At 49.7% G+C, this 14,096-nt stretch overlaps 1 protein-coding gene across 1 annotated transcript; it reads left to right on the forward strand.

The window, feature by feature from the left end:
* Window positions 1-7,818: 7,818 nt before the first annotated feature.
* On the forward strand, window positions 7,819-13,010 carry LOC144686359 (NADH dehydrogenase [ubiquinone] 1 beta subcomplex subunit 3-like). The gene is made up of 2 exons (XM_078551446.1): window positions 7,819-7,996; window positions 12,720-13,010. Exons 1-2 carry the CDS (start codon window positions 7,884-7,886, stop codon window positions 12,874-12,876), a joined length of 270 nt encoding a protein of 89 aa, XP_078407572.1. The 5' UTR covers window positions 7,819-7,883; the 3' UTR covers window positions 12,877-13,010.
* Window positions 13,011-14,096: the final 1,086 nt, after the last annotated feature.

The raw sequence follows: 14,096 nt of genomic DNA on the forward strand, positions 1-14,096 counted from the left end.
GTGGATGTGGAGAGGATGTTTCCTCTTGTGGGAGGATCTAGAACTAGGAGTCACGGTTTAAAAATAAACGGTCACTCACTTAAGACAGAGATGAGGGGAATTTTTTTCTCTCAGAAGGTCCATAAGACCATAAGACGTAGGAGCAGAAGTAGGCATTTTGGACCATCAAGTCTGCTCTGCCATTCAATGAGATCATGGCTGATCTGATAATCCTGAACTCCACTTTCCTGTCTTTTCCCCATAACCCATGATCCCCTTAATGATTAAAAATCTATCTACCTCAGCCTTGAATATACTTAACGACCCAGCCTCTACAGCCCTCTGTGGTAACGAATCCCACAGATTCACTACCCTCTGAGAGAAGAAATTCCTCCTCATCTCCGTCTTAAATGGGTGATCCGTTACTCTGAGATTATGTCCTCTGGTCCTAGACTCTCCTACAAGGAGAAACAACCACTCAGCATCTAACCTGTCAAAGCCCCCTAAGAATCTTATATGTTTTAATAAGGTCACCTCTCATTCTTCTAAACTCCAATGAGTACAGGCCCAACCTACTCAACCTCTCTTCATAAGAAAATCCCTGTATACTCGGGATCAACCTGGTGAACCTTCTCTGGACTGCCTCCAATGCCAGTATATCTTTCCTTAGAAAAGGGAACCAACCCTGTTCACAGTATGCTAGGTGTGGTCTAACTAGTGCCTTGTATAATTTTAGCAAGACTTCCCCATTTTTATACTCAATTCCCTTTGAAATAAAGGCCAACATTTCATTTGCCTTCCTTATTACCTGTTGACCTTGTATGTTAGCTTTTTGGGATTCATGCACAAGGACTCCCAAATCCCTCCATGCTGCAGTTTTCTGCAGTCTTTCTCCATTTAAATAATATTCAGCTCCTCCATTCTTCCTGCCAAAGTGCATAACCTCATATTTTCCCATGTTAAATTCTATCTGCCACTTTTTTGCCCACTCACTTAACCTGTCTACATCCCTCTGCAGACTCCTTGTGTTATCCTCACCACTTGCCTTCCCACCTATTTTTGTGTCATCTGCAAACTTGGTGATAGTACATTCACTTCCCTCATCCAAATCATTAATATATATTGTAAATAATTGTGGCCCCAGCACTGATCCCTGTGGCACTCCACTAGTTATTGGTTGCCATCATGAAAATGTCCCCCTTATCCCTACTCTCTGTCTTCTATTAGTTAGCCAATCCTCTATCTATGCTAATATACTACCCCCAACACCATGGGCTCTTATCTTATTTAATAACCTTATGTGTGGTACCTTATCAAAAGCCTTTTGGAAATCCAAATATATTACATCTACTGGTTCCCCTTTATCTAGTCTGCTTGTTACCACCTCAAAGAATTCTAATAAATTTGTCAGGCACGATTTCCCCTTCATGAAGCCATGCTGACCCTGTTTGATTATATTATGCATTTCTAAAGGCTCTGCTATTACATCCTTTATAATTTTCCCAATGATGGCTGTTAAGCTAACTGGTGTATAGTGGCCTGTTTTTTGTCTCCCTCCCTTCTTAATAAGGGTGTTACATTGGCAGTTTTCCAATTCTCTGGGACTTTTCCAGAATCTAAGGATTCTTGGAAGATTACTACCAATGCAACCACTATATCTGTAGCTACTTCCTTTAATATCCTAGGATGCAACCCATCAGGTCCAGGGGACTTATCGGCCTTTAGCCCCATTAGTTTCCCTAGTACTTTTAGGGGAGAATTTCCCTCATGTGTGGAAGCAGGCGCAGACCCGATTGCCGCTGGCGATTGGAGCTGTGCCACCATTTTACGTGGACGGGCCAATTAAGGCCCAATTAAGGGAGTTTGACAACTCCCGGGGACAGTGGGAGTGGGCGGGCGGAGGTGGATCGGCAATCGCCACCGGGTCAAATGGTGACCCGGCAGCCTGTTCAAAGGCCAAGCTGCAGCCGCTCCAAGGTTGCTTTACATGGCCAGAGGTCAGGGCCAAGGCACATTGAAGATAGCCATGCAGGAGGGTAGGGCAGGTTGTCACTGTGCACCCAGGTTGTCAGACGAGTGCCTTGCTGCCTTCCCCGAGGAGGTGGCAGCACGGCTGGAGGTGCTCGTGCCCCAGGATGGGAGGAGGAGGCCACCCCACGCAAGGGTGCGTGGGAGGAGGTAGCGGAGGTCGTGAGCTCCCATGATGTGGTGCGGCGCTCATGGTCCCAGTGCCACAAGCGCTTCAACGACCTGCTGCGCACAGGAAGGGTGAGTAGCATGTTGGCATCATTCACTGCATCCATTCATGTAAGCTTCTGCTTCACCGGCGCCCCACCCATGTCTGAGTGGCCTGAGTACAATGAGTCATTGACGGCATGTGTCCTTAGCTGGGTGGCCCAGCAGATATTCCCTATGCGTTGGTCAGCCTGAGAGGGTGGTGATGAGATGGATTCTGCACCCGCAGCATGTGCCGGACTGAGACCCACATGACTGTGGTGGGGGCAACCTGGAGGATGTGCCCCCAGGCGCAGTGCTCGAACTCCAGGACATGTCGAAGTCAGGGTGGTGACATGGTGGGAGGGGGTGTTCAAGGTGGCGCGGCACAGATGGATCTGCTGCCCTCTGCGCTCCACGTCATTGTGCCTCCTTGCAATGGCAGGTACAGTTGTGTGCTGCCAACTGTGGTGAAGGCAGCATGTGGCCAAGGTTGGGAGGGGAAGGACACACCAGGCATATTGGTGAGAGTGCTGGCCAGCAGTGGGCAAAGGAGGCACTGCACCCCTGCAATGGGCAACTGGGCTTGGGGTGGGCCGGCCGCCAGGAGGTTGATGGTACAAGTGTCACTTATCAATGCTATTTTTTCATTTGCAGGAGAAGAATTCTCATAACAGCGTTGAGCGGCTGAGGACTGGTGGCGGGCCAGGCCAGATTTTGCTGCTTAGCCGTTTTGAGCAGGAGGCCCTCGACCTGGAGAGGCGGCACACACCCACGTCCACTGGAGCCGGAGAGGCTGGGGTTCCACGGGCAGGTATGTGTGGCCAGCTCGCACGTCGCCAGTGGTCTCCCAACGTCCATGGCAGTGCTGATTGTTCAGTGAGTGACATAACCAACATGACCTGCCCATTGCATGTGGAATGATGAGCGCATGGTAATCCAGGGGACAGGCATGTACATTGACATTGGCCGCAGGCTAACTGATCGAATGTCCTTGCTCTTCCTTTCAGCATCAGCGGCGCATGGCCGGGAATAGGAGCAGCAGGGCCCCCTCTGACACCTGAGGGTCATGAAGTTGCACCATCAGAAGTGTCACACCATCTCTGCCAGGCACGCAACAGTGTAGATACTGGCACCACAGTGGGCATCATATCTTCGGCTAGTGCCATGGGTCACAGCGGTGAAGGCACTTCACGGTCGCTGGAGGAGCTGGCGGAGACAGAGAGTGCCGATGGCATTAGCAGTCGGAGGACTGCAGGGGCCCAGGCACATGCTCAGTCCTTCGCTGATGATGATGAGCCTCTGGAGTTGTCAGCGATGCAGCAAACTGATGAGATGCAGCCTGGTGTGTGGGACTATCTGGTGGAGATACATGAGGCTGTGCTTAGCTTGGTGTCAGTGGTGGAGGGGTTTACATGGACCGTAGCCAATGCATTGAGCCTCATGGCTGAGCACCAAGCTTCCAACATGGAGAGAGCGGCGACTCTCATGGAGAGGCAGCTCCAGGGACAGGATCAGGGGTTCCTGGGGTTGTGCTCGGACCTGCAATCCCTCACAGGGGCATTGACCTCATGTGGTCAGTGCCCGTGTAGGCAGTGGTTTGGGCACCAGGTATCCCATCTCGGTGCCCATCCATCTACGGTGATCAAAGAGGGCTGAGCGGACCTCACATCGGCCGAGCAGCTGCCTGTCGTCTCTGCTGGCGCCTCTCAGGGTGCTCTGGATGAGGGCGGCAGCTCCTCCGCTCCTCTGCCAATGACCGCGACACCCAATGAGGCTGCGACAACTGTGGAGATGCCAGCTGCAGAGCTGGCAGCTCCCTCCCAGGCAGGGCCACCACAGGCTCGACGGGCCAGAGGACGACCTCCAAGGTCATTGAGGCCAACAGGGCATCAGAGTGAGCATGCTGTCTCAGATGCTAGTGCCATCGAGGGGGCACCACAAAGACGTAGCACTCGCAAACATAAAATGAAGGCACCTTAAGGCCCCCCCCTGGGTTCATCACTGGTGGTTTTTTGTTGGCCCCCCTATGAGTTCCTTCTGATTGTGTGTGAAGTGCAACACCATTTTATTTCTGTTATGTCAAGAGACTTTTGTTGCAGCATTAAATTTATGTCATCTAAAATGGCTGGGGGTGCCTCTTTTCTTGGGCAGGTACATGGATTCCTGAGATGTTATGAGTGATTTCTGTGTCATTTACATTTATTGACTGGGTCCATTGTCAATGCTCCTATCCAGACAGATTTTGCACTAAGGTCTCCAGGATGGAGGCTACAGCCCAGGCTCGTGTTGGCGATCCATATGTGCTGAGCTAGCTAAAGGTTCCTTGGATTAGAGCATCCTGGGTGCCCCTGCCTCCCTGGAGTATGCCCGGGTCAGCGTGTGCCCCCTCATCATTTCCCTGTGCATTCTCATCTTCGGACTCACTGCTGGACTCATTGTGTTCAGCTGCAGCCACTGCGTCTACATCATCTTCGTCCACTGCGTCCCCCCTTTGCAGTGCAAGATTATGGAGAGCGCAGCATGCAACCACTGTCACCGACACATGATCTGGGGGCTACTGGAGTGCGCCCCTGGAATGGTCCAGGCATCGGAAACACATTTTGAGAAGACCAATGGCTCTCTCCACCACAGCCCTTGTGGTGCCGTAGCTCCTATTGTAGCGCTGCTCAGCTTCTGTTCTTGGATGGCGGAGAGGCGTCATGAGCCACCTTCTGAGGGGATAGCCCTTGTCACCCAGCAGCCATCCATCCAATTGGGCCGGAGCACTGAAGAGCCCCGGGGCCTGCGAGTGTCTGAGGATGTAGGGATCATGGGAGCTGCCTGGGTACCTTGCACAGACTTGTAGAATCTGCATCCTGTGATCACACACTATCTGCACGTTCATGGAGTGGAAGCCCTTCCTGTTGACAAAGGCACCGGGCTCACCCGCTGGCGCCTTGAATGCCACATGTGTGCAGTCGATTGCACCCTGGACGCGGGGGAAGCCAGCAATGGTTGCGAAGCCTCTGGCTCGCTCTGTCTGGCTGGCCTCATCCTAGCGGTAGTAGATGAATGTCAATGCACACCTGAACAGAGCGTTTGTAACCTGCTTCACACAAGTGTGGACAGCTGATTGCAAGACACAGCAAAGATCACCCACCGAGCCCTGGAAAGAGCCAGAGGCATAGAAGTTGAGGGCAGCTGTGACCTTCAGAGCCACGGGCATGGGGTGTCCACCCACACAGTTAGGGGAGATCTCAGGCCCAATCATCTGACAGATATAGTTGACTGTCTCCCTTGAGAGACGGAGCCTCCTTCGGCACTGCACCTCAGTCATATTGAGGTAGCTGCTTCGCCGCCTGTAAGCCCTGGCAACAGGATAGTGGTGTCTTCTGCGGTCCCTTGCACCTTGGACAACCTCTTGGCCCTGCGCCCTTTGTGCCTGCGCCTGTCCTCCCAAAGGTGGCTCCCCTGCAGGCTGAATGTGCACTCCTGGCCTCCTCCCCCTTCTAGCCCTCCTTTCCTCCTGAGATGAGATGCCTCCAGTGGAGAGATCGCTTCCTATTCGCAAGCTCAGGGAGGCTTCCTGAAACCTACAGCCCCCAAAACAAATCCTCACTGAAAAGTGCTGACCTGAAGGTTATGAGTCCAGTCCAAGCAGCTGCTATGCGTTAGCAACTTTTCCACCTCACACAGGCAAGTTTCGCTAACTTCTGAGCAGCAACTTTTAAATGTCTGCATTCGCGAACCCATTGAGCCCTCTTCTCCCGCCCGTGGATGAGCTTCATGCAAATTTCTGATACCCGCCTGCCCGTTGTGCCCGTGCGACGAGCCGAAGATCTTAAAATCCAGGTCAATTGGAGCCGCAAGGGCCTTAAGCAGCCCGTTAATTAATGGTGGTCGCGCAACGGACATCGCCGTGCGCCCGCCCACCGAAATATCGTGATGGTGCACGGTGATGTCGGGACGCACGCCTGATATCACCGTGTGTCATCTGACACGTCGGCGTGCAGGTTCCACCACCCCTTGCATGCCGACGGAAAAATTCTGCCCTTACTCTACTGATAGTTATTGTATTTATTTCCTCCCCCACTTTTGCCCCCTGATTATTTGGTATTTTTGGAATGCTATTAGTGTCTCCTGCCGTGAGGACTGATGCAAAGTATTTATTCAACTCCTCTGCCATTTCCTGGTTCCCCATTATTATTTCCCAGCCTCAATCTCTGATGGGGTCGATGTGCACTTTGGACTCTCTTTTCATTTATATATTTAAAGAAGCTCTTACTGTCTGTTTTTATGTTATTTGCTGGTTTACCCTCAAAATTTATTTTCTCCCTCTTTATTTATTTTTTGGTCATCTTTTGCTGGTCTTTAAAACTTTCCTAATCCTCTGGTTTACCACTAATCTTTGCCACATTGTATGATTTTTCTTTCAATTTTATATTGTCCTTAACTTCCTTGGTTAACCATGGTTGGGTTATCTCCTTCCTTGAATCCTTCTTCCTCGCTGGGATATATCTTTGTTGAGAGTCATGAGCTATTTTCTTAAACGTCTGCCATTGTTCATCAACCGTCTTTTCTGCTAAACCTAACCCTGTTCACTCCAGCCAACTCTGCCCTCATTCCTTTAGAGGGCAATGAGTCTTTGAAAGGCTGTGGCAGCAGAGTCTTTGAATATTTTTAAGGCAGAGCCGGATAGATTCTTGATTAACAAGGGGGTGAAACATTATCAGGGGTAGGCAGGAGGTTACAATCAGATCAGTCATGATTTTATAGAATGGCGGAGCAGGCTTGAAGGGACGAGTGGCCTACTCCTGTTTCTAGTTTGCATGTTCGTATACATTGTAGCAGTGAACAGGGAATAGAGAGGAGACAATAGGAGAGAGCCCAGAGTTAAAATCCTAAATCTCATAATGAATTAAAGTTGACATAGGTGGCTGGAGTCAGAGTGGAGTATTGCCAAACCGTTGTCCAAGTTCAGAGGCAGGAGCAGCAGGAAAATGGAATCCAGAAGCCATTTGAAGGTCAGAGTGAACGCACTGATGGAGTGTGTGAAGATCTAGGAGGATATGTAGAATCGATTACAGGATAAAAGATGACAATCACTGGAGGGATATAGAGAACTGGGAACAGCTCAGCTTTAGTGGAACTTTGTAGCACTGTGCCATCCCTTTCCCAATCCCATTCCCTGTCACTATTTCAATTCCTTGACCTATTCCTGCTTCCATTCCCTTCTCTATTCAAATTCCATTCCCAATGACAATTTCCAAACTCATTCCATGTCCCTATCCCATTCCCGATACCCAATTCCATTCCCTGTCCCCAATCCCATTCCCTATATCCAATACCATTCCCAATCCCATTCCATACATCTAATACCACTCCAATCCCATTCCCTATCCCCAATCCCATTCCCTATATCTAATACCATTCCCAATCCCATTCCATACATCTAATACCACTCCAATCCCATTCCCTATCCCCAATCCCATTCCCTATATCTAATACCATTCCCAATCTAATTCCTTATCCCCAATCCCATTCCATACATCTAATACCACTCCAATCCCCAATCCCATTCCCATTCCCTATATCCAATACCATTCCCGTTGAATAAGTAGCTCCCAATGCGCAGGCGCGGGCTGCTAACCGGAAGTGATCTGGTGCAGGGGGCGGTGCTTCCGGGTCATCTGGAGGTCATTCTCATCATGGGATCCGGACCGGAGCTGCCGGATTCCCGGATCTGGAGGACGCAGGGGACCCCGCTGGAGGCTGTGGAGGAGCGGCTGCGGCGGCGGGGCCTGAGAGACCCCTGGGCCCGGTGGGTGACTCAGAGAGGCCGCGGTCGGGATCTTTGACCTGGGCCTGGGGTAGGGGGACCTGGGCCTGGGGTAGGGGGACCTGGGCCTGGGGTAGGGGGACCTGGGCCTGGGGTAGGGAAGCCTGGGCCTGGGGTAGGGAAGCCTGGGCCTGGGGTAGGGAAGCCTGGGCCTGGGGTAGGGAAGCCTGGGCCTGGGGTAGGGAAGCCTGGGCCTGGGGTAGGGGGACCTGGGCCTGGGGTAGGGGGACATATCCCAGGGGCTGGAGTTGGGAGCCCTCCAGCTGGTAGCTTCTGATCTCCCGACCCGCAGCAATGTGGTGGACCGTTAACTGTCTCTGAAAGGGTCTAGCAAGCCACTGAGCCCAAGGGCAAATAGGGATGAGCAACAATGGCTGACCTTGTCAGTGACGCCCACATCCCATAAGAATGAAGAACACATTGCACAGCGTGTCACCCCTGGCTTAGTGGGATAGCTCTCTGTGAAACTGTTCCCACTCGAGAGAGCATTAAGAACCACAGGGCACAGATTCAAAATAATTGGCAAAAGGAGTAAAAGCGATGTGAGGAAAAATGTTTTCATCCAGAGGGTGGTTGGAGTCTGGAATGAACTTCCTGAGAGGGTGGTGGAGGCAGGTTCGATCGAGGTATTCAAAAGGAATTAGATTGCTATCTGAAAAGAAAGAGTGTGCAAGGCTAGGGGGATAAGGCTCTTTCAGAGAGCCAGTGCTGACTCGATGGGCCGAATGGCTGCCTCCTGCATTGTAAAGATTCTGTCTCTGATTCGAAATCGTCTGAGTTGCAGGTTATGGATTCAGTCCCACTCCTTATCCAGGCCGATTCTCCCAGTGCAGTACTGCATTGTCGGAGGGACTGTCTTTCAGATGAGATGTTAAACTGAGGCCCCATCTGCACCCTTGGGTGGATGTAAAAGACCCCCCGGCACTATATCGAAGAAGAGCAGGGGAGTTCTCCCTGGCATCCTGGCCAATGTTTACCCTTCAATTGACATCATGAAAAAAGCATTATCTCATTGCTCTTTGTGGGATCTGACTGTGCACAAATTAGCTGCTGTGTTTCCTACATTACAACAGGGACTACGCTTCAAAGATGCTTCACTGGCTGTAGAGTGTTTTGAGATGGTGAAAAGTGACATATCAATGCAAGACTTTCTTTTACATAAGAACATAAGAAATAGGAGCAGGAGTAGGCCATTCAGCCCTTCGAGCCCGCTCCACCATTCAATGAGATCATGGCTGATCATCTACTTCAACACCATTTTTCTGCACTATCCTCGTAGCCCTTAATGCTTTTAATATGTAGAAATCAATTGACCTCTGTCTTGAACATACTTGATGACTGAGCTTCCTCAGCCCTCTGGGGTAGATAATTCCAAAGATTCGCCACCCTCTGAGTGAAGAAATCCCTCCTCATTCCAGTCCTAAGTGGCCTGCCCCTTACTCTGAGACTGTGTCCCCTGGTTCTAAGCCACCCCCCCCAGCCAAGGGAAGCATCTTTCCTGCATCTAGCCTGTTGAGCCCTGTAAGAATTTTGTAAGAAGACCACCTCTCATTCTTCTAAACTCCAGAGAATAAAGGCCCAGTCTATTTAAGCTTTCCTCATAGAGCAATCCCTACATCCCAGGAATTGGTTTAGTGAACCTTCATTGCACTCCCTCTATGGCAAAAAACTGGTCAGCCCCATTGTTTATGCTCCACATGAGCCTTCTCCTACACTACTTCATCTAACTCTATCAGCACGTCCTTTTATTCCCTTCTCCCTTGAGCTCATCAAGCTTCCCATTAAAAGCCTTATCCACTCCCTGTGGGAGCGAGTTCCACATTCTTGCCATTCTCTGGGTAAAGACGTTTCTTCTCAATTCTTGCCTGGATTTATTGCTGACTATCTTATATTTATGGTCCTTCAGTGTTACACAAGTGGAAACATCACTACAGTTATCCAATGAAAACCTTTCAGAATTTTAAAGACCTTTGTCAGGTCACCCCTTCAGCCGTTTTTTTTCTAGAGAAAACAGCCCGGTCCTGTTCAGTCTTTCTTGATGGTTATAATTCCTCGTTTCTGCTATCATCCTTGCAGATCTCTTTTTCACCTTCTCCACAGCCCCTATGTCCTTATAACATGGAGACCAGAAATCTGCTTGGTACTCCATAAGTGTGGTCTAACTGAGGTTCCATTCAAGTTTAGCGTAAGTTCTCTGGCTTTTAGTTTTTTTAATTAACTTTTTTCACGGGATGTGGGCGTCGCTGGCAAGGCCAGCATTTTGTTGCCTATCCCTAATTGCTCTTGAGAAGGTGGTGGTGAGCCACTGCCTTGAACCGCTGCAGTTCCTGTGGTGTAGGTACATCCACAGTGCTGTTAGGGAGGAAGTTCCAGGATTTTGACTCAGCCACAGTGAAGGAACGGCGATATATTTCCAAGGCAGGATTGTGTGTGGCTTGGAGGGGATCTTGCAGGTGGTGGTGTTCCCATGCATCTGTTGCCCTTGTCCTTCTAGGTGGTAGAGGTCTGGGGTTTGGGAGGTGCTGTCGAAGGAGCCTCGGCGAGTTGCTGCAGTGCATATGATATACACTGTTGCCACAGTGCACCAGCGGTGGAGAGAGTGAATGTTTAGTGTGGTGGATGAGATGCCGATCACTTGGGCTGCTTTGTCCTGGATGGCGTCCGTGCCTCTAGATTCTTATTGGCTGTATCAATGCTGAAATTTTGTTGGAACATTTGGAAGTGGTCGAGATGCTGGTTACTGGGCTGCTTTGAGCATTTGTGGCTGTTCCTATTCCTGATAGCACGTACTGACCAGCCTTGGTTGCAGATTCTCTGCCAGTTCGAGCAGATTGAGAGTTTCATTGAGTCTCTCTCCAGGGGAGGTTCATGGACAAGCTAAGTTTCCAGTCCTGAAAGCAGTGAATTATTCCATCAGCACACTTTGGCGACTCATTCAGATGAGCCTCGACCAACTGTCCATTTCGGGGAGTCATCGCCAAGGTCACTGTTGACCTCACCTGATATTCAAGCTTTCAACCACAGGGCTGATGGACAGCCACCAGGAGTTGGGACCTCCAAATGATCTTCCCCCTTCTTGGGCAGGTGGTTTGACCAGTTGAACATTCCTAAGACCGCACTTGCTGGGATCAGCTAATTTGGCAGAGGGCGGAGAGGCCTCTGATAGTCACAGAGACTCTGGGGACACAGTGATTGTTATTGTCTGTCCCCCAATTGGGGAAGAACGGAGCAGCTTTGTATGAGTATGTGATGCAAGCTCGGGAGCCGTGTGTGGGACCGTTACTCCCTGTTGGTGGGATGTGGGAGTGTTGCAGCGGAAAATTCAGAAGAGGCAGAAGACGTCGCACTAGCTGAATCTTTTTAATGTTGGAGATAAAATTTCGGCGATAAAGATGACCTCCGAGAAACGATTCCAGACAGACTGATTTTCTTCCTGGCAGGGCCAGGTCTGTGCAAACCCAATTGTCCGAACGCCACCTCGCTGACCCAGGCCCAGAATGTCAAAACCTGTGAATTCAAAAAAGTGGCCACCTTCTGCAGCCACTGCTCACAAGCCACTTTGGCACTGGGAGATAGTAAACAAGACCTCTGTTGGGCCAGGACACTCTGTCTGCATGACTAAACCATGGGCAATTAGGCAGGGGGATAATACTGTGTGGAGCCTAGGCTGTAGGCAGGTTTGATCAGACTCCATCTGGAGTAACTGCGCTCAGTTCTGGATACCGCACCTCAAGAAGGACATATTGACCTCAGAGAGGGGCGCAGTGCAGATTCACTAGAATGATACCCAGCGCTAAAGGGGTTAGAGGACAGGCTTCATAAACTTGGCTAGTATTTCCATTGAATTTGGGAGGTTGAGGGATAATCTCATTGAGGAGTTCAAAGTGTTAAAAGGATTCTATCGAGTCAATGAGGAGAAACTGTTTCCTCTTAGTCAGAATCCACAACAAGTGGAAGTAACTTTGAAATCAGAGCTCTGCTTAATTTAGGAGTGAAATCAGGAAGTACTTTTTCACAAAGGGTGTGGAAATCAGGAACTCACTCCTCCAAGAGGCTGAATTGAAGTTTTCAAGATTGAAGTAGGTAGATTTCTTTTGTATGTAAGGGTGTCAGAGGATATAGCGCAAAACTGGGTAAGTGGAGTTGAGGTACAGATCAGAAATGTTCTTGATTGAATGCCGAACAGACTTGAGTGGTTGAATCACCTCCTCCTGTTCCACATGTATGTTGATGACACCCAGCTATACTCTACCCCCGCCCCTATCGAGCCCTCTTCTGTCTCTCAATTGTCAGGCAGCTTGTCCGACGTCCAGTACAGCAAAGTATTCCTCGAGCTAACTATTGCAAAGACTGAAGCCGTTGTTTTTAGTCCCCACCACAAACTCTGTTCCCTAGCCTCCTGCTCCACCCGCCTCCCTGGCGACTGTCTGAGGCTGAACCAGACTGTTTGCAGCCAAGCTTTCCCCACCAGCTCTCCCTTCCGACTGCACAGTCCTCTCGATCGACCCTCCCCCTCCTGGGGCTTTTCCTTCAGGCTGTCTATTGTTATCAGTCCCACCAGCATTAGGCCTTCGGTTGCTATTGGGAGCCTGTCCATTAGTTGTTCGAAGGAAGAGCATGAGTATTTGGTAGAGTTATGCCAGGATTGACGAGAGTTCATAGCCAATCCTTTAACCGTTTTCGTTGTTGCCTTGTATCTTCACAGCAATGAGGCCTGGCGGTTCAGCGGAGGCTTTGCTAAACCAATTGCCTTCAGCGATATCTTCTTTCGAGGCTTCAAGTGGGGATTTGCAGCATTTGTTGTGGCTTTGGGTGTTGAATATGCACTATTTTCTCCCAAGAAGAATGGAGGACATCACTAGAGAATGAAAACTGAGAGCATTGAAATTCTGTGGAACTTTTAGCATTTCCCCACTTTTCCACTTTGGGTGGGCTGTAACTAGTGTATCAGATGAGAAGCAAACATCTGTATAGAATAAAATAATCTATTGAATCAGTATCTGTGATCTCAATCAGGTTTCTTTTGAAGTTTTTTCTCCATTGATTTTGTTTCCTATTAACTGTTTTCTTCTGCAGCTGGTAACTATCCAATACCTGTTCCAAGTGCTCATTCTTGTTTGATGAGAGGGAACTGCACCAATGCCACTGCTGCTCCAGGATGTATCCTTAGTCCTCTTCTGTTTCTCATTTATGTGCTGCCCCTCGGTGATGTCATCCAAAGATGAGTCAGGTTCCACATACACACTGGTGATAGCCAAGCTATACCTTAGCACCACCTCTCTCAACCCTGCACTATGTTGTCAGAGCCACTTGTCCAACGTCCGGTACTGGATGAGCTGCCAATTCCTCCAGTTAAACATTTGGAAGACTTGAGGCCATTGTCTTCAGTCCATGTCACTGCCTCGACCCCTCTGTGTCCACTGACCAGGCTGTTTACAACGTCAGTATTCTATTTGACCTTGGGATGAGCTTCCCGCTTCAAATCCTCCCCAGCACTAAGACTACGTACTTCCACCTCCAGAACATCACCCATTTCTGTCCCTGTCTCAGTTCATCTGCTGCTGAAACCTTCGTCCGTGCCTTTGTCACCTTCAGACTCAACTATTCCAATGCTCACCTGCCCAGCCTCCCATCTCCCACCCTACATAAACTTCAGTTCACCCAGAACTGCCTATTTCCTGACATGCATCAAGCTCCATTCACCCATCACCCTGTGCTTACTGACCTACATTGAATTTAAGTCCCTGAAGGCACCTTTTATAAATATCTCATTCTTGTGTTCAAATTCTTCTATTGGATCACCCCTCCCTATCTCTAATCCTCTTGAGCCCTCCAACTCGCCAAGATCTCTGCACCCCTCCAATTCTCGTCCACCCCCATTTACCTTCACCTCCGTGTTTAGCCATCTGGGCCTTAATTCCCACTGTAAGCCTCTCTGCCTTTCCACCTTCTTCCCCCCCTTTAAGAAGCTCTTAAAATTTTTGTCCAATCTTTTAGTCACTGATCCCCGTGCTTTCTTTGCTTTCTATCAATCGTTTGACACTCCTGTTTTGTATTGGCCATTGCTGTCCCTGCTATTGTC

This window comes from Cetorhinus maximus, chromosome 11 (genome assembly GCF_964194155.1).
Source record: "Cetorhinus maximus chromosome 11, sCetMax3.hap1.1, whole genome shotgun sequence".
Classification (NCBI taxonomy): Eukaryota; Metazoa; Chordata; class Chondrichthyes; order Lamniformes; family Cetorhinidae; genus Cetorhinus; species Cetorhinus maximus.

Excerpts from the sequence above, each read along its gene's own strand:
- LOC144686359 (XM_078551446.1), top strand. The coding sequence starts at position 7,884 with ATGGGATCCGGACCGGAGCTGCCGGATTCCCGGATCTGGAGGACGCAG. Across the intron at positions 7,997-12,719 it reads CTGAGAGACCCCTGGGCCCG|CAATGAGGCCTGGCGGTTCA; the intron begins GTGGGTGACTCA and ends GTATCTTCACAG.